Source organism: Vicugna pacos, chromosome 9, assembly GCF_048564905.1.
Source record: "Vicugna pacos chromosome 9, VicPac4, whole genome shotgun sequence".
Lineage (NCBI taxonomy): Eukaryota > Metazoa > Chordata > Mammalia > Artiodactyla > Camelidae > Vicugna > Vicugna pacos.
In genome coordinates, this window is record NC_132995.1 from 7,120,499 (window position 1) to 7,145,744 (window position 25,246).

The 25,246-nt window shown below is 48.1% G+C and overlaps 2 protein-coding genes across 10 annotated transcripts in view; one reads left to right on the forward strand and one right to left on the reverse strand.

The window, feature by feature from the left end:
• On the reverse strand, positions 1 to 13,818 carry EMP3 (epithelial membrane protein 3 (MAM blood group)). Of its 3 annotated transcripts, XM_072966750.1 has the most exons (6): positions 13,697 to 13,818; positions 10,024 to 10,115; positions 2,511 to 2,603; positions 2,132 to 2,234; positions 1,105 to 1,245; positions 1 to 270 (listed from the first exon to the last, which is right to left on the reverse strand). In XM_072966750.1, the coding sequence occupies exons 1-6, from the start codon at positions 13,752 to 13,754 to the stop codon at positions 101 to 103; spliced, it is 657 nt and encodes a 218-aa protein (XP_072822851.1). In that variant the 5' UTR covers positions 13,755 to 13,818; the 3' UTR covers positions 1 to 100. The 3 variants fall into 3 exon arrangements, with proteins under 3 accessions (XP_072822851.1, XP_006208567.1, XP_006208568.1); XM_006208505.4 differs by lacking the exons at positions 10,024 to 10,115; positions 13,697 to 13,818 and adding an exon at positions 3,601 to 4,145; XM_006208506.4 differs by lacking the exons at positions 10,024 to 10,115; positions 13,697 to 13,818 and adding an exon at positions 3,601 to 4,145 and having other exon boundaries at positions 2,511 to 2,669.
• The window catches only part of ODAD1 (outer dynein arm docking complex subunit 1), a 22,811-nt gene continuing 3,966 nt past the window's right edge, over positions 6,402 to 25,246 (forward strand). Inside the window, exons 1-11 of one of the 7 annotated variants that reach the window (XM_072966741.1) lie at positions 6,402 to 6,492; positions 7,412 to 7,468; positions 7,826 to 7,912; positions 8,319 to 8,410; positions 9,066 to 9,165; positions 9,327 to 9,516; positions 19,259 to 19,381; positions 19,722 to 19,835; positions 23,108 to 23,175; positions 24,494 to 24,681; positions 24,888 to 25,022. In XM_072966741.1, the coding sequence (XP_072822842.1) occupies positions 9,107 to 9,165; positions 9,327 to 9,516; positions 19,259 to 19,381; positions 19,722 to 19,835; positions 23,108 to 23,175; positions 24,494 to 24,681; positions 24,888 to 25,022 (877 nt within the window). In that variant the 5' untranslated portion in view covers positions 6,402 to 6,492; positions 7,412 to 7,468; positions 7,826 to 7,912; positions 8,319 to 8,410; positions 9,066 to 9,106. Of the gene's footprint in view, positions 6,493 to 7,265; positions 7,469 to 7,825; positions 7,919 to 8,318; positions 8,411 to 9,065; positions 9,166 to 9,326; positions 9,517 to 14,235; positions 14,951 to 19,258; positions 19,382 to 19,721; positions 19,836 to 23,107; positions 23,176 to 24,493; positions 24,682 to 24,887; positions 25,023 to 25,246 lie in introns of those variants that run through there. The other 6 variants (XM_072966738.1, XM_072966740.1, XM_072966742.1 and 3 more) reach the window with 6 other exon arrangements.

The following is a 25,246-nucleotide window of genomic DNA, read 5'->3' on the forward strand; positions in this document are numbered from 1 at the left end:
TGGCGGTTAGACGGTTTTATTTTCTGGAGCCAGGGCAGGGGCTTCGGGGAGAGGCTGCGGGGCTGGGAGCCGGCTGCGGAGGTGAGGGGACGCGCGGCCCTCACTCCCGCTTCCGCAGGTGAATGTAGATAATGCCGCTGGCCAGGGCGAGGGGGAAGGCCACCCAGGCCAGGGCGAAGCAGTAACCGAAGCTGCCCCCCGACGGGCGCTCTGCCAGGATCTCCTTGGCGTGAATGGCGTAGATCAGCGCCCCGGTAAACACTGCCACGCCTGCGGGGAGACGGGAACCACACGTCACTCAGGACCCCCAAGAAGACTGCATTTCCCAACAACCCAAGGGGCAAAGAAGCCGCGGGAGGGCGAGTGCGCAGCACCGCTGTCTGCTGGGAACTGTGGTTCGCACCCACAGCGCCGTCCAACGGGGCTACTGCAGCGTGGCCTTGGGCAGATTAGTTAATATGTTTGCGTCCCCTTTACTCATCCATTAAATGGGACGATAATATCTACTTATCCACACAACTAAGGAGTATTTTTGAGTGCTCTTCTACAAACCAAGCACAGAAGTAGTGAATTAACAGAACAAAAGGAAACTTAGAAAGGTAACGTCCCCCCAAATTGAGGACTGTGATTAACTTAGCTCTTTGCACCGGAAATCAAAAAACTTAAAAGTATGTAAACCTCCCTGAGGTGTGTGATACACGGTAGGTCCACAAGGAAGAGCAGCTGGCTGACATTATAAGACCACTACTATTATAATTCAGAGTTCACTCCTGGGATATTAATTAGCTACCTATCCCTGCTGCCCCCCTCCATTTCTGGGATCTAAATTATTTGTCCACTTCTGCTTCCCCAGCCCTGGCTTCTTGAAGCCCTGAGTTCCAGTTCCCCCATGACTCAGACACACACACCACAAACTACCATCGAGTCACTGAAAACTACAACTCCCGTAAGTTGCTGGGGCAGAGAGGCAGCTAAGGGAGGCACTTCAGGTGGTCCTTGGGTTGTTGAGAATTGTTTTCTTTCAGTAGCTGTCCATTCTCAGGGCCCCCAGCATCGCCACAGGCCCCCCTCCCTTCCCTTCAATTCCCAGGGAACAGTGCTCACTGGTGCAAAGCTGGCAGAGGCCAGTGGCGTAGAAGAGCCCTCCTCGCCGCATGGTGTAGAGTTGGAACATGAACAGGATGAAGGACAGACAGCAGAGGATGAGGGAAAGCACCATGAGGATCTGCACTGCCTTCAGCCAGCCTGCAAAAAGGAAATAGAGGTGGAAGTCACACAGGTCCAGAGTTCCAGCTCCACCTGCTTGATCATCATTGCCCCCCTCCAACCCTTCTTCCATTTAGGGCCATATAACCTCAGACACTAAGTAATATCACTTATGTCAACCTTGATTCCTGTAACTTTCCTAAATTCCCTCATCAGTTCTAGAAGCTGTTTGCGGATTCTTTAGAATTTTCTACATAAACATGTCCACAGGGAATAGAGAAACTTTTACTTCTTCCTTTCCCAGCATTATGCCTTTTATTTCTTTTTCTTGCTTTGTTGCATTGGATACCTTAAGTACAACATTTTATAGAAATAAGAGCAGAAACTCTTACTTTGCTTTTAGGGGAAAAGCATATAATTTTCACCTTCTTTCACTTAGAAATATTGATAGATGACAGCTCTGCCCTTTTAGAACTCAGAAGCTTCTGGTCCCGCTTCATTAGAACCTTGGAAGGATTCAGCCTCATCCCTTTAGAACCTTAATGTGGTCCACCCCATTGGAACTCGGACAAATTGGTCCCAGCCATCCATTCAGAACACCTGTCATGTCTTCTTAGAACTGTGGAAACATAATCCTATCTTCTCGGAATCTTAGCTTTTCCCCCATTCCTTAAACCTATAGCATGCGATCTCCACTCCTGAGTGATAGGGAGGGGTGCTTTCAACCCATCCTCTTTAGAACATGAGCATATTTCCCCCTACCATTCAGATAGGTGGGTCATCATACATCAGCCTCAGTCACCCAGCATTGAGACCGAGACCCATGCACTCAAAACTTTGGGGGCCCCCAATCCTTGGTCCCAGGAGGAGACTTGGGGTTACCCCTCCCTTTTGCAGATCAGCCCCAGTGCCCCTCACCCCTCACCATTCTCGCTGACGTTACTGCAGGCCCACGTTTTGTTGTCATTGTTCCATGTGCAGTCATACCAGAGATTCAGGGACTCCTTCCCGGGGAGGGTCCACCAGGACTGAGATGGACAGAGGAAGAGGGGCAAAGTTAGGGTGACTGGGAAGGGTTAGGAAAATGGTGAGGTACTCTGAAGGAGGAAGGAGCTGGACTGGAGAAAGAATGGATTTAGGAGGAAAGTAGGAGAGGCGGTCTTGTTAGGGGAAAGGGTAGGGTGGAGGCAGAGCTCAGAAGGGTAAATGCTAGAGAAAGGGGGTGGGGTCAGAGTGACTTTAGAGGAGGAACTTGTTGAGAATCTTTGCAGAAAAGGAGGCCCCACGATTCCAAGTAGGCTTACCTTGTCCAAAGTGGCCACAAAAAGCAGGATGAGAATAAGGATGTGAAGGGCAGAGACCACCAGTAAGAGGAGCGACATGGCCGCGGTGGAAGCCTGGGTGGGAATGTAGAGGATGGTCACTTCAAGAAGTTGGCACAGGGCCGGTGAGATGCCTGAATCCTGGCAGAGAAGGGGGCTGAGTCCAGATTCCCTGGTCTAATGAAAAAGAGGGCTAGGGGCCTGGACTCCTGGTCTGAAGGAGGCTGGGACCAGACTCCTGGGTCTCGAGGAGGAGGGGACTGGGGGCCCAGGCTCCTGAATTCCCCAGAGACTGGAGAGGGCAAGAGATAGACTCTTGGGTCCAGGAATGAGTAGGACTAGCAATGTGGCTCCCATCATCTCAGAGCCCTGTCCCTGGGCACGTATGAGCCAGGATATGAAAATTCATATTGCCACCCTTTCAGACTCATCGGAAGCTGGGGGCTGCCCCCAGAGATGGGCATCCTTGACTCACCCCACTCCTCTCCTGAGGTGGGGGGAGGAAGGGGGACCCGGTGAGTCATCGGGTGACTCATCTCACCTCCTCCTGTCTCCAAGCACCAGGGAAACCCCAGCCCTTGCCTATGCCCACGAGATCCCCACCCAACCCTGCCGCCAGACTAGTGTCTGCTGGACACCTTGTGGGGAAAATGGACAAGATCTCTTGCGGGTGGGGAGAGACCCAAGAAGCAGGAGCCAGCCTCCCATGACTCTTTAGTGTCCCGAGAGGGTGGGGGTGGGGGGGTGCTGGAGGGTCTCCAGACTTTGATTGTTCGCACGAAAAATCCTGTCCTCAGGGTCTTCAGGGGAGAGTGGATAGCCGTGGGAAAAAAATTGCAGGGATCTTTTGGGTAGGGGGCTCTGCTGGAAACCCTAAAATCTTGCCAAGCCCCACCCCCTCCCAAGTCCCCACGCCAAGTGCGAAGAAATCACTTCTTAAATTACAAGGATTGTCAAGGGGTCTTAGAGCTGGGGTAGGGGTAGTCTCTCCTGGGCTGGGGGTCTCCTTTCCAGTGCTGCACACACAAGTAAAGAAGGAAATCCCAGTCCGAATAACGGATTGGAAACTTACCGAGAGCGGCGGAAAAAGTCAGAGTTGGAGTCTGGTCCCTCGCTCAGGCCTCTGTGCCCCGCCCTTCTCCCTCCTTCCACCCTCTCTCGGCCCCCGCCTCTCTCGCCGCCTTCCTCCCTCCCTCGCTCTCCCCTCTGCCTCCCTCGCTCTTTCTCCCCTCCAACCCTGGAACCCTTTCTCCCTTTCTCTCTCCCTCTCTCTTTCTCTGTCCTGCCGCTTTGGTCTCTCTCTTGTCCTCACTGTTTACGCCTCCTTCCTCTCCTTCTTCTCACTCTCCTGGCTTCTATTTCTCTAATCCTTTCAATATATACTGACCCTTTTATACCCACCCTCACCGCACCCAGCTGAGGTCTGTAGCCAGAGGGAGGGCCCTGGCACTCGGCTTCCTCATTCTCCGGGCCCCCACCCACTACCCCCAGACAGGCATCTTCTGGGGCTCCCTCCCGCGGTTGAGATGAACCACCCTTGGAAGGAAGGGAACAGAGCTGGGGCCCACGGGTGGGGCCAGCAGCGGCGGTGAGATGATCCGATTCTCAGGCCTCTGCTTGGGGTCTTGTCCTGGGACCTCTGTCTGCTTTCCTTGATGGGGCTTAGGACCGGATACTCAGAGGGATGGGAGACTGAGGGAAGAGGCCAGATTTCTGCGGTGTGGAGTGGGGCTGAGGGCTGCTGGTGGTCAGGGGATGGGAAATGGAGAAGTGTAGAACTCTAGAAGGGGGCAGGAGGTGGAAGTTAAGAAGCCCAATGTTCCATTTCCTGCCTGGGGAAACTGGACCAAGTTGATCAACTTCTGAGCCCCAGTTTCCTAATCTATGAGGTGGGTACAATAACACTAATAATCCTGACAATATACTAACACCGATAATAACAATTCTGACACTTACTCTAATGAATAAGGTAAAACCAGTACATGGACACATCTAACACATGCATTCCTTTCTTCATCATTTATTGACCATCTCTTATGAACCAGGAGTTCATGATGAAGAAAACAGAGGGAAGCCCTGCTATTCTTGTGGATTTAACTTCTAGTCAAGGGAGACAGCCAGACAATCAAGACAAAACATCAATGAAGAAGAGAAATTTCAGATAGTGATAAGTGCTTTGAAGGAACTAAAATACAGGGACATTGATATGATTAGAGACTGTTCTTTAAAAAAATTTTTTTTTTAATTGATGGGCGGCTACTCTGAAAGGGTCATCAGGCAAGATCTCTCTGAAGAGGTAACATCTGAGCTGAGACTTGAAGATAGGAGTGATTTGAATGCTGGGAGGGGAGAGGTAGTGCCCAAGCCTTTGAGAACAAGCTCAGGTTGTTCAGGGAGCAGACAGAGGGGCCAGTGTGGCTGGAACACAGGGCGTGAGAAGGAGTGGTAGGAAGGGAAACCAAAGAGGGCTCTTGAAGCCTAGAAAAGGAGTTTGGGTTTTCTTCTAAGTGCAGTGGGAAGCCATTGAAGAACAAAAATGCAGTACCAGGACTTAATGTTAGTTGTTGTTGTTATTATTATTATTATTTCTTGGGTTATTGAATCAGGGTGTGTGTGTGTGGGGTGATGACCACTATGTACTTAGGTCTCTCTGCAGGGTTGAGTACTGTTGAAAAGTGAAGGACAGGGAACCAGGTGTCTGGGGTCCTGATGTGGAATTAAGAGCTGGAGAACTGAAATCCGGGGTCCCTGAAAGGGAAGGGAACTGGACAATGGGATGTCTGGGTATGTGATGGGGCCAGAGCTAGGGGAAGGGAGAGTGGTTGGTCTTTTGGGCTCACTGAAGCGGTGAGGGAAGGGCAGTTCAGTGACTGGGTGGGTGCTCAGGAAGCTGGGGTACCAGTATAGCACAGGCTCTAGACACACTGGCTGGATTCAGTTCGAAGCCATTTTACTCATTAGCTGTGATTTGGGACGAGTTATGAATCTGACCCAGTTTATTTGTAAAATAGGGATATTGTAAAAGAATTATGGAGCAGTTCTTAGAGAAGTGTCTGGTACACAGTAAGTACAGTTGTATGTGCTTATTAATACAAGACATTGTGTCTCTGAGTGGATTCAGTACTGGGAGACTCTAGATAAAGGTCTCTAGGATTTGGGGAAAGGGCAAATTCTTGGACTCAGTGGATCTCAAGGCTAAAAAGTAGGGAGTACAAAATGAAGATCCCTGGGGGTGGGGAGTAAGTTGCTTCATCTTACACTTTTGAGAAGGACAGAGACCGGAGGTCTGAACTCAGTTCCACAAGTAAGTTAGCAAGTTTGGGTCACTGGGAAAAAAATGAAGGGCTGGAGATTATATGCTTTTCATGGAGGCAGAGGGGACCAGACCTGGGTCTTGGGAGGAGTCTGGGAACCAGGGACGAGGGAGACGGAAATTTGAGCGGGGTAAGCGAAGAACAGGCTAGGATTCAGTTAAGTTCCCTGAGTGGAATCAGCGCCGGAGTTGGGTGTCCTGGGGATGTTCCGGTGAGGGGTGGTGGTGGGGCGGTCCCCCATGCTAGGGCCCTGTAGAAAGGTGAGAATTCAAGGGACCAGAGGGCTGTGGCGGTATCTCCCCTTCCTGGGCCTCCTAAACTACGAGCTGAGCGCCCGCGGGCCGCTTCCTCCCACAGGAAACCGCAGGCGTCGGACACACCCAGCCTGCAGGGAACGCTGCCTACTGCTAGCCCGCTCCGTGGAGGCCCACGTGGGCAGCAGCCCGCCGTCAAGGGGGCGTGCCCTGCAGAGCCAGGGGGTGTGGCAACGAAGGGCGTGGCCGGAGAGCGAGGGCGGTACGGAGGGCCCTAGACCACGCCCACTTCCGCCTCAGTGCGCGGACCTCAGGCGGCTGAGGGTTTTTGGCCGCCTCTTCAGAGGCCGTTGGCCGCGCATGCGTCATGAGCCGCTTGGAGGACCTGAGGCAGTGGTGAGCGCCTCCCCCGACAATTCCCGGCATCGTCACCGCCTCCCTGCTAATGAATCCTCAAAATAACGCGGTCTTAGTCAGCTTAAGACAAGCAGTTCTCGCGCCCCGTCCCAAAGGACCTCGGCCCAGTTCCAGAGTCTTGCAGACGGTTCCCTCCCAGCCCTGTCTCCACGGGCTCTTTCACATACTGCTTCCCCCACCTGGAAACACACAGCTCTCCCCTCACAACCCCGTGCTCCCCAAATAGACCATCTTGACCTCCTTCCCCAGGCTCTCAGGGCTTGAGTGCCTCCTAATTAGCCCCGGTCCCACAAGTCTGGAGAATCCGCGTCCTTCCAGCGCCCTCCTAGCAGGGTCCTCACGTGTTCTTCCAACCACGCCCCTCACCAGACCCTGAAGCCCCACCCCTCATAAAGTCCGCAGACCCGCCCTTTACATGTATCCGTGCCCCTCCCCTTTCAAGGCTCCGAAGCCCCGCCCTGGACGGGTATCAGGGTCCAGGGCTTCGCTAGGGCCCCCAACCCCAACCCTCTCGGACACTCCAGCTCTGCCCTTTGCAAATCTCCGAGCTCTTCCCTCATAAGCCTTGAAGCCCCCGCACTCCGCAGGCCCACCCAGTCCCTCATGAGCACTTTCAGCTCCGCCCGTCATAGTCCTCTACAGCTCCGCCCCTAGCAAGGCCTACAGCCCCGCCCTGAAGGCCCTCCTACCCCCGCAGCCCCGCCCCCCGCAGCCCTCTAGCCCCGCCCCTCACAGAGCTTCTCTTGCTCATCTAGTCACAGTATCCGAGATCCCCGCAGGTCTACTCTCGGCCTCCTTGGTCCCTCCTCCCTAACCTCCCCTCCCACTGCTTTCCTCGGCGGCCTTGGTCCCTCCCCAGCCTCTGTCCTGAGGCCTCATTGGCCCCTTATCTCCCCAGTAACCAGACCACAACAGTGAGCTTGGAGCGCCAAAGACAGGTCAAGCACTCCAGCAGGTAGGGATCGGGCCTCGCTCTCCTCAGCTGGCCAGAGGTTCCCCCTCTTCTGTGATCCCTTCCCCAAACAGCCCCGCCTCGGAGATACCGAGAGCCTAGAGGATATACCTGTCCCCCGCGCCAGAGTCACAGCTGCGACGCAAGACAGAATGTGAGAGGTGGAAGTTTGGGAGGGGCGTGGGGAGAGGCCTGAGAGTGTCCCCCTCCAACTCACCAGAGGAATTGAGACTCAAAGAGAGGCCAGAGCTGGTTCCGGAGTCACCCTCTTCTAACTCCTAGCCTCTCACTGTTCGTTGCCGCTCTCCTCCTAGCCCTCTCCTGCTCTCTATCTGAAGGGGTCCTGCGTTGCCCCCACAGGAGCCCCACACTCTTTGGCCAAGATGCGTTTGGGACTCTCTGCTGGGAGCACTCGCTCCGAGGACGGAAGCGAGGCCTTCCTGGAGGGTATGGGTAATTCATACATTCTTTCTTTATTTCACTCTTTCTTTTCCTTGATTTCCCCCTGTTTGAGGCCCTGTGCAGTGGGCACTGGGGAGGGGGAGGCATTCCAGAAGAGCCCTCTAGTGGGCAGATGGATGGGCCAAGATGGGGGAGAGGAATGGCCAGGAGAGGTTTGCGTGGGGCCCAGAACTCCTCCCAGGAATTACCAACAGGAGAAGGAAGGGAAGTGTTTCTGCTGAGAGAACAGCATGTGGCTGGGGCAGGATTTCTCAACTTCCATACCGTTGACACTTGGGGTCTGATAATTCTGTGAGTTGGAGGATGCTTAACCATCCCTGGCCACTACCCACTACATGTCAGTAACACCCCCAACCTGCCCCCACATCGTAACAATCAAAAATGCCTCCAGACATTACCAGATGTCCTTAAAGGGCAGAATTGCTCCTGGTTGAGAACCACTGGGCTGTGGGAGATGGAGAGCTGGTGGACAAGTCTGGAGAGGTGGGTAGGGTCAGGTCTTGTGGGGCCTTGAATGCCAGGCTGAGGGGCTGGGACTTTGCCCTGGGGATGGTGCTGGAGCACCATGGGATGCCTGTGACAGGGTCAGATCTGGGTGTAGCAAGGACTCTCTGGGGCCACGAGGAGAGGCCAGGAGGTTGGGGAAGAGGCTGGGTGATGGTCCAGGCTAGGGAGGATGAGGCCTGAGCCAAGGGGATGGGCTGGGAGTGAGGAGGTGGGAGGATGGGTCTGAGGACTGCTGGGTGGTGGGGCTGAAGTGGGGGGAGGGGACAAGAATGGTGTCCCTTGGAGTCTCTACACCTGTTCTCAGCTTTGCCAAGTTCTAGGTCTTGCGCTTCTGGTCCCTAAGAACTGTGAGGCCTCCCAGGAGTGCCCTCTAGTGGGGAAACAGATGTATGCCCAAACCCGAGGTAGGAGTGGGTTTAGGGGGAAAATGTGGAGGTCAGCATGGGGTACAGGGGTATGAAGGGATGAGGGATACAGGACCTGAGATGCAGCCCTAGAGTGGTGTTGGGGCCTGGGTCTGAGGTTAAGCTGCAGTTTGTGAGACCCTAAGGGAGCCAGAATTCCTAGGTCCTGGGAAGGGAGGGGCTGGGGCCTGGATTCCTGTTGAGTCCCTTGCGGGGTCCCATCCCAGTGGACTGGGAGCTGAGCAGACTGCAGCGACAGTGCAAAGTGATGGAGGGTGAAAGGCGAGCCTACAGCAAGGAAGTCCACCAGCGTATCAACAAGCAACTGTGAGCCACGCGCCTGGGTCCCTGGAGCTGGGGAGGGGGCTTTTAAGGAGGTTGAGGGGCTGACTCCTGGGTCTGAGCCGGGGGGGCAGGCCTAGTTTGCCTGGACTTTAGTGATGCTGAGCTCTGCCCCTTTCTGGCTTCCCCTCTCCCTGTCTGGGCAGCGAGGAGATCCGGCGCCTGGAGGGGGTGCGGGACAAACTGAAGGTGCAGATCAGCGTTGCCCAGAGCCAGGTCAAGCGGCTGCGGGACAGTGAAAGGCTGGAGAACATGGGTCACCTGCTCAAGTGCCGGGTCCAGGTACAGGCTGAGGTCAAGGATCTGCAGGAGCAAACCAGAGCCCTGGACAGGCAGGTGGGTTCTGAGTCAAGACTCTGTAATTCCTACTTAGGGGCAAGTGTCAGAACCTCTTTGAGCCTTCACTTCCTCATCCGAAAAGTGGGGTTACTGAAAGTATCCACCTGGGGGAGCTGTGCTCAGACTCTGGTAGGAATATGAGTATTTAGTGCTTAGCACAGTCTTGCATATTCAAAAATGGAGCTGGTACTGTTAGGAGAAAAAGATTCACTTTCTGGAATCAGTGAAGCCTGCATGAGAATCCTGGTCCTGCTACATCAGAGCTGTGCCATGATGGCCAAGTCTTTACCTCTCTGGGCCCGAGTTTCTTCATCTACAAAAAGAGGATGCTGATAATGCAGCAGACCTTGTTATCTGACCTTGGAAACCTTGACTTTTCTAGGCCCAGTGTTCTCAGTTTTTAGGACCATGAGTCATCCTGACACAGTGCATACACATACAGATGCAAATGGATGCACACACACATATATATCTGAAACAAAAGTTTCCCCAAATGATACTTACTTTTTTCTGTGTGGGCTCCATCCTGCTATTTTCTGGTCTACTCTTCATTTCAAAAAGTAGCTTGCCTAGACCAAAAGCTTCCTTGCACACTGCTGGATCACACAGAGGGGTCTGAAAGTTAGTTATGTTGGTGGTCCATATTAGTTTGCTATTGCTGCTAGAAGAAATTACCACAAACTTGCTGGCTTAAAATAATACAAATTAATGATCCTGCAGTGCAGGAGGACAGAAGTCTGAAGGTGGGGGTCTCACTGGACTAAAATCAAGGTGTCAGCAGGACTGTGTTCCTTCAGGAGGCTTCAGGGGAGAATTATTTTCCTGGCCTTTTCCAGCTTCTGGAAGCTGCCTGCGTTCCTTGGTTTATGGCTCCTTTCTGTGTCTTCTAGCGAGCAGCGACTCATCCTGCATCACTCTGATGCCTTTATCATCTCTTCTCTGAATCTGACTCTCCCGCCTCCCTTTTTCACTTATAAGAACCTCTGTTATGATACTGGGCTCACCCAGACAATCCAGGATAATCTCCCCCGCTCAAGATCCTTGGCTTTATCACATCTGTGAAGTCCTTTTTGCCATTGAAGGCCACACGTTCACAGGTTCCAGGGATTCTGATGTGGACATCTGGGCAGGAGGAGGGGAATATTTTTCTGTTCTACCACATGTTCTGTAGTTTTATTACATGTGACTTTCAGTCAGTCTGTTTGTTCAGCAATCAATATCACCTCGAGCCACATTTTGTAAGCTGAATTCTGTCTGAGTCACACATGTCAGAATTTTGGCTGTTTCATGGTAGTACAGTGGCTTAGTGGGTGTTGGCTGCTTGAGGTGGTTTTTCTTTAGTCTTGGATGGAAACTCACCAGAGACAGGTCCAAGTGGGATGATTTTATTATCTTGACTCCATCTAAGAAACCTGATTATGGAGAATTGTAGGTCAGGTGGGGTCCTCAGAATACAGCTATGTAAATTTCCTCATGAGGTCAAGAAAGGATGTAGCTGTCTGGTGATATTCATTCATTCAACAAATTTTGTTGAGTGCCAAGTGCTGCTCTAGGTGCTGAAATCAACAGTGACCGAAACATACTGCATGAGAGCAGTTGACATTCTACTGGGGAGACAGACAGTAAGCCAATGAAAGCTGAAAAAAGGATTTGCTCAGAAGAAATCATCCAGAATCTCACACAGAGAGACAAAAAGATGGACGGGTGGTTAAGAGAATGGCAGACCTAGTGAGAAGGTTTAATAGATGAGTAACAAACGTTTCAGAACAGAAAGAGAATGGGACAGATGTAGTGTGTGACAGGATAACACTTGAGAACTTTCAAGAGCCAGTGGAAGACCAAATCCACAGATTCAAGGATGCCTTAGATTCCAAAACAGGATGAATAAAAAAGCCACACTTACACAGGACATAGGGAAATTAAAAAAAGGAGCCAGAAAAATTTAAAAAGCATTACTTTCAAAGGAGCCACAGTTAGACTGACAGCTGATTTCTCAAAAGAAACATTAGAAGTTAGAAAATAGTGCGTGACATTAAAACTTGACTGTCCTAAGAGAAAAATTTATCAACTTAAAAATCTATACCCAGTGAAAATATCATCCAAGAATGACAAAGCAGAATACATATTTTCTGGCAAAGAAAAATGTAAAGTTAGCCATAGTGTTTCTCAAACCATATGTGTTGAAGGATCAACTTTTAAAACTTCCAATCTGTTACTGTCTGGTACCTTTGTAAGGCTTGTGTCTTGTGTGACTTGCTATGTGATTCAACAGCACCCAAGAACGCTGTTTCTAAATGCTTACTTTCATTTTCTGAACCTATCACTCAGAGACTGATGGACAGACAGTCCTTGGACTTGTGCCAGTTCACGGCAACAATTTATGCAGATACAAACATTTTTGATAAAATTCAGCATCTATTTACGTTAAAAACTCTTAGAAAGCCAGGAATAAAAGGAAATTTCCCAAATTTGATAAAAGGGCAACTACAAAACATCTACAGCAGACACAACATTGTAAAATGACTGTATCTCAATAACAAAAGTTTTAAAAAAACATGTACAGCAAACATCATATTTGTTAGTGAAACATGAAAAAAAATTCTTCTTGAGATCAGTAGCAATATGAAGATGTCAGGTACAACTACTTCTATTTAACATTGTACTGGAGGTCCTATCTTGAGCAATATGGCAAGGAAAAGAAAAACAAAGCAATTTAAAGACAAGAAAAGAAAAAGAAAGACTGGAAAGGAAGAAATGAAATGGTCAGTATTTGTAGATGATATATTTGCGTACATAAAAGATCCAAAAGAATCTAAAGCTAACTTATAATTAACAACGTGTTTTAACAATGTGGCTGGATACAAAGTTAATGATATTTCCTTATATTAGCAATAACTATTAGAAAATAATATAAGACAAATTTATAATAGCCAAAAGAAGTACCTAAGAAGAAGTCTATCGAAAAGTGTGCAAGACCTCTATGGAGTAAATTGTAAAAGTTTATTGAGGGATATTAAGGAAGAATTTAATAAATGTAGAAATATACCCTATTCATGGATTGGAAGAGTTAGTGTTGTAAAATGTCAGGTCTCCAAATTGATTTCTAGAATCAATGTAATCCCAATCAAAATACTAAAAGTTTTTTATTTTTAATAGATGAACTGGACAAACGTATTCTAAGGTTTCTACAGCAGTGCAATGAACAAGATGACTAAGATTTACTTAGAAGAAGAACACTGTGGAAAGATTTATTTGTTCAATTATCAAGATTTATTATAAAGCTCTCATAATTGGTGCAGGGCTAATCAAATGGGACAGTGGGGCAGAACAGAGAGCCCTGAATGAGACCTATGCATATGAGGACACTTGATATATGACTTCAGGAAATGGGAAAAGGAGTTTTCTAATCATGGTGTTGTGAAAATTGGATATCCACACTGTAAGATGAAGCCAGACCCTTATTTCTCACTGTACCCTAAACTAATTCCAGATGGATCCAAGATCTAAACTTGTGAACGTGGGAAAGGGTTTCTTAAATAAGTTAGAAAAATTTCCACTTTTAAAGGAAAGGATTGATACATTCCATGACTTTAAAATTAGCAACTCCTAATTCATCAAAAGAACCATAAAGAGTGTGCAAATTAAGTCACAGAACAGGAAGGTTATTTGCAAGACATAGCTGACAAAAGGCTACTGTCAAGAACATACAAGAAACGTCTACAAACCATTAAAGAGTCAGTTCAATTTTAAAATAGTCAAAGGACTCGAGTGGGCACATTGCTAAATAAGAGATTCAGATGTCCACTAAATGTAGGAATTATCACTCATCAGTAAGCAAAGAAAGGCAAATGCAAGCCACAATGAGCTATCATTAAACACTCACCGGATTTTCAACAACTAGTGTCCAAATATACCAAATGCTGGGGAGAGAAGGCGCAGTGGGAACTATTATGAACTGTTGGTTCAGAAGCCCCCACCAGTTGGTGGGAGTATACATTGTCTTAAGTATTCTGAAAAGTTTCTTTTCCTCTACTATCTATTAAATTTGAAGATAGACATACCCAGTGATCTAGGGTTGCATCCACTCCACATGGCCACCAGAGGCAGTCTTGGGTTCCACCTGACGTTCATAGCCACAGGATTCAATAGACTACCCCTTGGCACGAGGTTCACTTACCTTTGAAGGACAGAAGACAAGAAACAACAGCATCTTTGCACGACAGCATCAAATACATCTTCCCTGAGTGGCCCAGGCCTGTTTCTCAGCATCTTCAGTTGGACGATACCACATGGGTGGGTGGGTGGGTGTTGCCCACCTGGGCATAGGGCACCTTTGTATACAGTGGGAGCCACCCCTTGTACCAGATCATGAGGGCAGCTTCTAAGATCCCACCAGGAACATACTCAGTTATAAGAAAAACACCCTACAGAAAAGCCAGTTTTCTATTCAGTCCTGGTCATGTAGGCTTTTGGGGTCTATGGGTCCACTCACAACCCTTCCAGTCTGATCTGGTTCACCAATCGGGGCCATTTTTACAATAAACATCGTTGCCTGGGAACTCAGCTGGCATTCTGTATTTACCTTAACCCAGTATGTTTCCATGGAAACAGTGTTGAAAGGAAGTAAACCAAAGTTATCTCCCAGTAGAAAATGGTTTAGATTTATCAGAAATCCTCCTCCCACCCAGTGGTTCCACTTCTGAGTATATAGCCTGGAACCAGGATTCATGAAAAGAACATAGATAAAAGTATTATTCACATTAGCTAGCTCCAAATGGGAAACAACCCAAATGTCCATCAGTATTTGAATGACTAAATAAATTGTGGTATGTTCTTATAATGAAAGAGTATACAGCAATAAAAATTACAATTACAGAAGCATGGATGAATCTCACAAACATTTGAAGGAAGCAAGACATAAAATATACAGGCAGCATTATTTCATTTATATAAAATTCAAAATCAGGCCAAGACAAACTTTCATTTAGGGGGTTTATACATGGGTGATAAAACGGTAAAGAAAAGAACTTCTCTTGAGGAAGTATGGCAAACAGATTAATGACTCGCCAAAGATGTCTGTGTCCTCATCTCTGGAACCTGTGAGCACGTTACTTTACATGGCAAGAGACCTTGCGGATGTGATTGCAGATTTTGAGATGGGTGTGCTATCCTGGATTGTCTCAATGGGCCCAATGTACTTACAAGAATCCTTGTAAGAGAGGGCAAGAAGGTCAGACTCAGAGAAGATGATGTGATTACGGAGCGAGAAGATGTAACAACAGAAGCAGAGGTTGGAGTGGCCACAAGTCAAGGACTCCAACATCTAGAAACTAGAAAAGGCAAGGAATGAATTTTCCTCTGGACACTCCAGGAGGAATGCGGTCTGGCTGACACCCAGTGAAATGACTTCTGACTTCTGACCTCCAGAACTGTAAGATTGTAAATTTATTTTCTCTTAAGGCAGTAAATTTGTGGTCTTTTGTTACAGCAGCAGTGGGGACTAACACAGGCAGGAGAGTGGTACCTGTATGGAGGGGAAGTTGGTAGTGATGAGAGGGAGACATATGCAGTGCTGTCAGTATTCTAGTTGTTGACCTGGGTGGTGGTTCAAACATGTTCACTTTTAAGATATATGATAAACTGTACCTACCTGATAGATGCACTTTTCTGTGCACAATAACATTTTTTTAAAGGAAAAAAAGGTGTAAAACATCATAGACCTAAATGCAAAACCTAAAGCTCTAAAACTTCTAGAGAGAAGCATAGAAGAAAAGAATATCTTTGTAGCTTGGGTTAGGCTAAGGTTTCTTAGGTGCGGCACCAAAACCATGATCCTGGCAAGGACAAATTGATAAACTGGATTCTGTAAAATTTAAAAACTTCTCCTCTTTGAAAGATATTGTTTAGAGAATGAAAAGACCAGCCTCATTTTGGGAGACAATATTTACAAAGCCTAAATCTAACAAAGAAACCCCAGAATATGTTAAGAAGTTTTAAACTCAATGAGAAAAAAAAAATGACCTAATAGGAAAAAGACTTGAGCAAACACTTCACCAAATATATGTAAGATGGCAGTAGCACATGAAACATGCTCAGCAGTATTAGTCACCAGGAGAATCAAATTAAAATCACAAGGTACTTCTATACACTTCTTAGAATGGCTCAGATTTAAGAGGTTGACCATGCCAAGTGTTGGTGAAGATGTGGAGAAACCAGAACTCTCACACCCTGCTAGTGGGAACATCAGTGGTACAACCACTTTGGAAAACAGTTTGGCCATTACTAAAAAATGAAATGTCCCCCTACCATATGATTCAGACATTTTCACTCCTAGGTGTTTACCCAGGAGAAAAGAAAGCACATGTTTATACAACAAATTGTCCATGAATATTCATAACAGCTTTGTTTGTAAAATTCAGAACAGAAACAATCCAAGGGTCCACCCACTGGTGAATGGATAAACAAATTGTGGCACATCCATGCAATGGAACACTACTCAGCAATAAAAAGGAATGGGCTGTTGATACACCCAATGATGTGGATGAAGCTCAGAATAATTGTTATGAGTGAAAGAAGCCAAACCCTTTCCTTCAAAAAAAGAGTGTATATTTGTGATTCCATTAATATAAAACTCAAAAATGCAAACAGACCTACAGTGACAGCAAATACATGGAGGACTGCCTGGGGGCGGGGGCTGCGGGAAGGAAGTGGGGAGAGGAGCGACAGAGAGGCACAAGGAGGCTTTTGATATGATTGATATGTTCACTATCTTGATTACGTCAAACATACAAAATTGCATACTTTAAATACATGCAGTTTTATTGCATGTCACTTACCCCTCAACAAAGCTGAGAAAAAAAATTTCCTACCCTCACCATATGAAAACAAAGTCTAGTTAGAGAGTCAGAGGCTTGCTGGGAAACCAGCAGTTAGCAGCAGGGAAGTGCCCTGATTTAGTAGCATCTTCTGATTTTCATAACATCAATACTCTGATCTTGGCTCTGGTGAACATAGCCTAACGTGACCCCCAGTGGTAGAATCCACTACCCCTCCGTATGGGTGGAACCTGTGACTAGCTTCTAGTCCTCTCCTTGATTGGGTTATGCTATATAAGACTGCCGTGCAGGAGCCTGGAGGAGTGCCACGTGACAGGGAATATCCTGGAGCTCCTAGGAGCCGAGAGCTTCAGTCCTGCAGCCTCAAGGAACTGAATTCTGCCAACAGCCACATGATGAGTCCCCGATGAGACCTCAGTCCTGGCTGCCACCTTGACTGCAGCTTTGTGAGCCCTGAGCGGAGGATCCGGCTGACCTGTGCCACATTCCTGATCTGTGGAAACTTCCCGATAATAAATGGGGGTTATTTCAAGCCACCAAGTTTGTGGAACAAGTTGGCCCTTCATATCTATAGGTTCTATATCTGTGGATTCAACCAATCGGAGATAGAAAATATTAAAAAAATATCCAGAAAGTTCCAAAAGGCAAAACTGAAATTTGCAGGACGGACTATTTACAAAGCACTTACAGTGTATTTACAACTATTTACATGGTATTTACACTGTATTAGGTATTATAAGTAACCTAGAGATGATTTAAAGTATACAGGAGGTGCATAGGTTATGTGCAAATACTACACCATTTTATATAAGAGACTTGAGAATCCTTGGATTTTGGTATTTGAGGCGAGTCCTGGAGCCAATCTCCATTGGTTACTGAAGGATGACTGTAGTTTTTCTGCAGAAATGGAAAACTAATACAATGGTCAATTTCAAGCTACCAACAATTTATCTCATGTGATTCCTGAAAATATAACAACCAGCTCTGAAAAGCTGTCCAAGGGGGCTCCAGGATTGCACTGCTCTTTAGCAGTGCACAGCTCTAACAGTTTGGACCAGACAACCCAGCAAGTGTTTGCATTTTAACAACCTAGGAACCTTGCAAAACTAATGTACATAAATTGAAAAAGTTGTATTTCATTCTTAAAAACCACAATTACACATGGGATGTTTGTACTTGCTGGGCACCGTGCAACTTTTCAGACCTTGGAGTCAGCTTGGACTCGCCGTTCTCATTCTACACCGATTTCTGTGCAGTACTTGCTTTTTTTTTTTTTTTTTGAAAATTGTGCTGGGGTAATTGTAGATTCACATGCAGTTGAAGGAGTAATCCGGGGAGATTCCACATACACTTTGCCCAATCTCCTCCAATGGTACCATTTTGGGGAGTTTGATTTTTATAGCAGCAACTGCTAAAAACTCAGTTTCAAAAGGAGTGACATTCTCCACAGGGATCTAGCACCATCTCACGTCGAACCTGGGAACAACCTTGAGCTCCTAGTTCGTGTGGCGTCTGACAATGCCAATGTCTCCCTCAAATTTTAAAATATCCCTGCAGTGCCCTGTTTGAGTTTGCTGCAAAGATCCAGGGAGCCTTGGTGCATGTATTCATTTCCTGGGGTGGCTTGGGCCACAGAAATGTATTGTCTCCCAGTTCTGGAGGACAGAAGTCCGAAATCATGATGTCGGCAGGGTTGGTCCTTTCTGAGGGTGTGAGGGAAAATCTATTCCAGCCCTCCCACCCAGCTTCTGGTGGTTTCCTGGCCATCTGTGGCATTTTTTGGCTTGTAGAAGCCTCCTTCCAATTTCTGCCTTCATCTTTTTATTTTTCTTGTCTTTTAAAGAAAATTTTAATACAATTTTTAAAGGTTACATTCCATTTACAGTTATTACAAAATATTGGCTCTATTCCCCGTGTGTTGTACAGCCTGTCTCACACCCAGTCATTTGTACCTCTCTCTCCCCCGCCCCAAATTGCCCCCTCCCACTGGTCACCACTAGCTTGTTCTCTATCTGTGAGTCTGCTGCTTTTTGGTTATATTCACTGGTTTGTAGTATCTTTTAGATTCCACATCTGCCTTCCTCTTCCCACGGCATTCTCCCCATCTGCAGATCTGTGTGTGCAAATTTCTCCTTTTCACAGAGATACCAGCCATGGAGGATTAGGGCCTAACCCCATGACCTCATTTTAACTTGATGACTTCTGTCAAAACCCTGTCTCCAAATAAGGTCACATTCTGAGGTACTGAGGATTAGCACTCCAACCTGTGCATTTTTTGGGGGTGCAATTCAACCCGGAATGGCGCACGTATTGAGAAACACGGTATCAAGCAATTCACTTATTCACTTAGTCTGCATGTGTGTTGAGCACCGACTCTGTGTCAAGCACAAAAAGGACACAAATCCTCCCTCATGGAGCTTCCAAGTTACTTGGAGGTCTAACTAGAGACAAATACAGAAGTGAGAAGGGTGGGGTAGAAGCTGGTTCCTGGCGTAAGTGGCCCTGGGGACTCTAATGGCATCAGGGCTCCTTCTCACCATCTCTTGGTCCCTCGTCTCCACTTTGTCTACTGGGCGTGGCATCCCATCCATCCAGCCCACGCCTTTCTCCCAAAATACCAGGGAAGAATTCACACTAGCTCAGCTTGGGTCACACGCTCATCTCTAAAAGAACGGTCTCGACCTGGGTCTTGTGGTTGGCAGGGCGACTGGTTATGGTTGGAAGCCGGATCCACGCGGGAGGTTGGGTACTGATCACAGAGGAAGGGTCTTAACAGTTGGCTGGGGCCACAGGGACAGCAGGTGTCACCACACTCAGTTACTCACCTTCCCACTCACCTCCTCCCTCGGTCCCTCAATCTCCCACATTCAGCCAACAAACAGGTACTACCCTCTTTTCTCCAGATCCAGGAGTGGGAGACCCGGATTTTTGCCCATAGTAAAGGTGTCAGGACCCCGGGATGCATGCTGGATCAGAAGGGCAAGATCCAGCGAAGGATCAAGGTCCTGGAAGACCAGTTGAACAGGGTGAGGGTCAGCCTCTTGGATGTCTCCAGGTGTGAACTCTGGGGTCTGGGGGAAGAACTGATCATGGGGTCAAGTTTCAGAAATGGTGGACCAGATGCAGGCAGGCCTAAAACCCAGAGCTCCCTGCGGGGCGTCAGGAGACAAGGTCTTGGAGGGATGGAGGGTCCCCAAGGAAAAGAGACTGATGCTGGTGTCCTCGGGGGGTGGCAGTGCTCTCAGGGTCCCCAAATTGGGAATGGGCCCCATCTCTTACAAGCACCTCCTCCTCGGCTGAGTGTGGCGAAGGGAGGCAGGCCAGTCCTTAGACAGACTCTTGGCGTCTTCTCCCACACCCCACCAGGTCACCTGTCGCTTTGACATCCAGCTGGTGCGAAATGCGACCTTGCGGGAGGAGCTGGATATCCTGAGGATTGAGAGAAACCGCTATCTCAATGTGGACCACAAGCTGCAGAAGGTCAGTGGCCTGGAAGCCCCGGACCCCTTGGAGGATTCGAGAGTCACCCTGCCTCAAGTACAGGGAGCAGATGCCTGGAGAATGTTCCAGGATGCCTCCAACAAGAAAGCAGCCTCGTTTAGATTTGCAGAAAGCAGAGTTGTCACTTTGAGCCTTATCACCCCAGGCAACCAAGGAGCAGGCCAGACCATTTACATTCCATGGGTTTCTCAGTAACCTTTGAGGTCCTTTGAAGAGCCCTCCCTTTCTCCCTCCACCTCCCTCCCACCTCCCTCCCTCTCTCTCTCTCTAAGTTTTACTTTGAAATAATTCCAAATTTGCAGAAAAGGTGCAAGAATAGTACAACTAACTATATATTCTTCTCTTAGATGGATAATTTACCACATTGACTCTCTCTCTGTATAATTATTTTTGCTGAAAATAATTTATTATTATGACTGCCGAACCATTTGAGAGTATGATGCAGACATTGCACTCCTAAGGACTTCAGTGTGGCTTTCCTAAGCACAAGACCATTTTCTTATGTAAACACGGCACCCTTCCCCCAGTCAGGATGTTTTATGTTGTTCCAATCCTAAATAGTCCATATTTAAATCTTGTGATTGTCCCAGTGACGTCCTTTGTAGCTAATTTGATTATCCTGCTCCTGGCTGCAGGGCAGGATCCCACACTGCATTTGGTTTTCCTGGCTCCGTTCATCTGGAACAGTCCCTGGGCCCTTCTTCTTCTTCTTATTTTAAAAAATATTTTTATTGAAGTATAGTCAGTTTATAATGTATCAATTTCTGGTGTACAGCATAATGCTTCAGTCATACATGAACATACATACATTCGTTTTCATGTTCGTTTTCACCATAATTTACTCCAAGATATTGAATATAGTGCCCTGTGCTCTACAGTATGAATTTGTTGTTTATCGGATTTTGTGAGAATCCTGTATTTCGAAGCAAGAGACGCTCTGCCAGAGTTCAGTAGGTGTTCTGTGCGATTCATGGGTCTTAAATGTAATTCTTGGTGTATTTGTGGGAGAGGGCAAGCTGTGAGTCTCTCTACAACATAACAGATGGGTTTATCTGATCTTTCTTCGTGATTAGCTTCAGGTTGTGCATTTTGGGCGGTATTGTGTCGTTTGCAGGCATTGTATCAGCCATGTAATGTCAGGTGCCCCATAACCAGCGACACTGACCTCAATCTCTTGGTTAGCCGTACTTCTCCAGTATAGTTTTCCTCTTTGTAATGAATAAGTCCAGGGAGATTTTTGAGACTATGTAAATATCCTATTCCCTGACGCCCTGTCACTCAGTAATTTTAGCATCCATTAGTGATTCTTTTTTTTTAACATTTTTTATTGATTTATAATCATTTTACAATGTTGTGTCAAATTCCAGTGTTCAGCATCCATTAATGATTCTTGCCTGAATAATTATTACTGTAATGGCTGCCAGATGGTGATTTTTCTAACTTGACCATTTCTCCTTCGTTTATGCAATAGCATTTTACTTAAGGAAGAGCTTCTCATTCTCCCCTGTATATTTATATTATCAGTAAGCATTCATGGGTTCTTACTTTATTCTATGGGTTATAACCCATAGTGATCATTGTTCATCTTAATGCTCAAACTGTCCCAGATTTGGTTGGTGGGAGCCGCCTCAAGCTGGCTTCTGTGTCCTTTTGACAAGCCCATCATTTTGTTTGTTTGCTTGCTTGTTTTTGAGCACTTCCTTACTTTCTGGCACAGGAAGATAGTTCAGGTTATCTTGTCCTTGTTCTGCCTCAACACCCGAGTTAGCATTTATCCAAGGAGTCCTGGTTCTTCCTAGTGTGGATTGGTGGTGAGAAACCAAGCTACAGGCAGTAAGAGTCCTCATTGCCATGGGGGTGTTGTTGCGACGCCCCTTCTCTGGAGAGAGCTAGGAAACAGATAGTTTAAAATCATGACTTCATGTTGGTACTTCTCATTCCAATCCAGCAGCACTGGGTTATTCCCGAACATTCACCATTTTATCTTTCTTTTATCCCCTTGGGGGAACTCTGACTCCCAACAGCATTGATGCACGTACTCATTTGCTCAGTCCTCAAAACCCATGAGAGGTTCAGAATTGCTACAGCTGTACTACCACCCCCCGAACCTAGAAACGGAGTTCATGATTTGTTTGCAGATTGTTTTGTCCTCTGAGGTGTGGGTATCTACTATCTACTATCTGTCTGTCTGTCTGTCTGTCTATCTATCTATCTATCTATCTATCTATCTATCTATCTTCAAATTGTATTCAGAAGTCACTGGGATTTGTTCCTATTTTTAAATTTTTATTGTTTTTTTGGGGGGGGATAATTAAGTTTATTTATTTGCATGGAGGTTCTGGGGATTGAATCCAGGACCTCATGCATGCTAAGCATGTGCTCTACCACTTGAGCTACACCCTCCTCCCAGTTCCTATTTTTTTGTCTTCTTTGTGGTTATGTTTATTTGAAATACAGTTAGGTTCATTTACTTCCTTCCCTTGTCTTTGTTGATTTAATTTTCTTTATGAATTGGTAAACCATTAATAGTGGTCCTGAATCAAAACTATTCCAAATGGTAGAAACATCATTTCCTCATCATTTCTTCCATTTGGTTCCCATTTAGCTCCCATAGTTTCTGAGTATTTATCCTGGATTTCTTGTTGCAAAAGTGTGTGTGCTTGCGTACTTATATGCACATATATATGTATATGTACATTACACTAATACACATACATTTTATATGTATCTGTGTATATATATGTGTATATACATTAATACACATATACCCCTTATATATATATATAAAATATATAGTACATAACGTATTTTATTTATACATATATATTTATTTACATATTATATATATAATTATATATTATATATATATATAACTTTCTCCCTTCTTTCTTCTGAAAGAACCCTTTTACCCATAACTCTGCAAAGACACTTCCGTAGAACTAGCATACAGATCAGCGTGGTCACCATTATGAAATTCACACAAATTTCTGACCCCTCCCCCAAAGTTAGGTTGGCGCTCTTAGGAATATACTGGGTTGGATGTTTCACTGGACTCCTGCTCATCAGTCTGGCTTTCCTTTCACTTGGAAGGACCTCTTTAAAGCCCCTTTCAAGGGTTGCCACTAATTAGGGAAGGTCCATGTTTCGAAGGCACAGGAGCCCCACTTCTTACTGGGGAAAGGCGAGGCCTCAAGGAAAGCCCTCCAGTGATGAAGATGTTCCAAGTGGCATCTGTTTTGTTCTCTTGGCAGGAAATCCAGCTCCTGCGGGACACGGTCAGCACCCTCATGGTCTCCTCCACCTCTGCCTACACTGTCAGGTAGGGCCCTGGGGTGCATCCTGGGGTGGAGGCCTGGGTAACTCAGGATGTGCCTTTTCTTAGTGATGGGAAGTTTCCAAACTCAAGAAATAGATCACCAGGACCTACTTTTTTTTTTTTTTCATAAGGTGCCCATTTCTCTCCCTCTGATTTCCCAGCTCTTTGGGCAAAGTCCCTCTCCTTGAGTGCTTCCTTGCTGGATGACCTAGGCAGGTGTTTTCCCCTCTCCGAGCCTCAGTTTCCTGCACTGTGACATGGCAGTAATAATGGTAGCTACCTCAAGGGCCGCTGTGGGGATTCATGGCCCACTGTAGGGCATGGCTCTCAGGAAGTTGGGTCCCCTCTTCCCTGCCCCTCTGTTGGCATGGATCCCAAGGCACAGAAAGAACTGTGAGTCCCAGTCTCTCAGGGGCTGCCATCAGAGGCTGGAGGGGTCGCTGGGGACTGGGGCTGGTGGGTGCCAGGGAGGCCTCCCACCCAGGAGGATTGACCTGAGTGAGCCTCAGAGGAACCTGAATAGAGAAGGATGCTAGTGATCTGAGTGGAGGCAACCAAGGTTGGCAAAGGTGTGGAGGGGGACTGGGATGGTCCATGGGCAGGGACCTGAGGGGACTGGTCTGCTGTTCTCCCAACTGAATGACCCCCCCGCCCCCACTTGTGAAGTAGCCTTGAGGCATTCTGAGTTCACAGTTGACTGCACGACATTTAAAAGCTTAAAAGCTCCATCTTCAGTGGATCAGGCCAGTGGAGTTTCAGTGAGTGAGGCTTCTCGGATGTCCCTAGTCCCCTAACAGGGCATGTGCCCAAGTGCCAGTGATGTCATCTACGTGCCCTACTTAATGGTCCAAGCCTCTTACCTTCCCAAGCACACTGCCCCAAACTCCGGCACAATTACCTTATCACCTGGGGCTACCTCGGGGGTCTGAGTATACTCTACCTGTGCCATCATTACCATCCTGCCTCCTGTTCCACAAGTCACATAAGAATGCCCAGGCTTCCCCAGTGCCCCGGGCACTGCAGCAGTGCCCCCTTTGTGGGCAAGACCATCAGTCCCTTACATGACCTATCACCCCGTCTCCCCTCAGCCCTGACTCTGTTCCCTCACCCCATCCTGACCCACCTCTAGGAACCTAGAGAATTTTCTGCCTTTTGTGACCTCAGAGAAACTGCAACCTGACTCTTTCTGCTTGTGTGACCCCAGGCTGACCCCACCCTTCCAATGACCCCTGGATGACCCCGCCCCTCCCTAGGCTCCTGGTTGACCCCAAATCCAACCTCCAATCTCCCTGGCCTCGCTCTAACCCACCATCCCTCCCAGGGAGGAGGCGAAGACCAAGATAGGCATGCTGCGGGAGAGGGCGGAGAAGGAGGTGGCCCAGAACGAGACGGAGGTGCAGCTCTTGCAGCGGCAGATAGGTCGCTTGGAGCAGCTGCACTGCTTCCTCAAGCTCAAGAACGGAGACCGGCAGCTGGATCCTGCCATCGTGGAGAAGCGCGAGAAGCGGGGTGAGGCCTGGGCCGCGCGACCTCCGCCTCGCGCAGGCCGCGGCGGGAGAGGCAGGGCTGCGCGCTCCGCGTCTCCCAGCGGGCGGAGCGGGGCCCCGGCCGGCGGCGAAGGGGGCGGAGCTGGAAGGGGCGGGGTCTGCGCGGCCCCGGGCCTCCCGGGCTGGCGGCCGCCCCGGACGCCTTCCGCAGCGCCCTGTCCTCCCCAGCCTGGGAGGTGGCCGAAGGCTACCGGAAGACCTCCCAGGAGAAGCTGGTGCTTCGCTACGAGGACGCCTTGAAAAGACTCTCCCAGCTGACCGGGGAGAGCGATCCGGACGTGCTGGTGGAGAAGTACCTGGAGTGTGAGTAGCTGGGGCGGAAAGTGGTGGGGCACGGAGGGGGAGGCCCCCAACTCTCCCCGGAGTCCAGTGCGCACTGGGCTCGGTCACGGTCAACGAGGGCCTCCGCTTCGGCCCTGGGGACTCCACCTGCGCTGGAGTCCGCTCCGCCCTCCTCGCCTGATGTGGTCCGCCCTGCCTCTGGTCCTGTCTCCCCTCCCCTCCGCGTGTGCGAGTATCACCTCCTC

What these genes read in the sequence shown, in the direction of transcription:
- EMP3 (XM_072966750.1), bottom strand. Translation starts at nt 13,754, where the DNA reads ATGTATTTGATGCTGTCGTGCAAAGATGCTGTTGTTTCTTGTCTTCTG. An exon ending in TGGAGCCCACACAGAAAAAA is followed by an intron (nt 2,604 to 10,023) that starts GTAAGTATCATT and finishes ATTCCCACCCAG; the next exon opens with GCTTCCACCGCGGCCATGTC. An exon ending in CCTCTGCCAGCTTTGCACCA is followed by an intron (nt 271 to 1,104) that starts GTGAGCACTGTT and finishes GTCTCCCCGCAG; the next exon opens with GCGTGGCAGTGTTTACCGGG.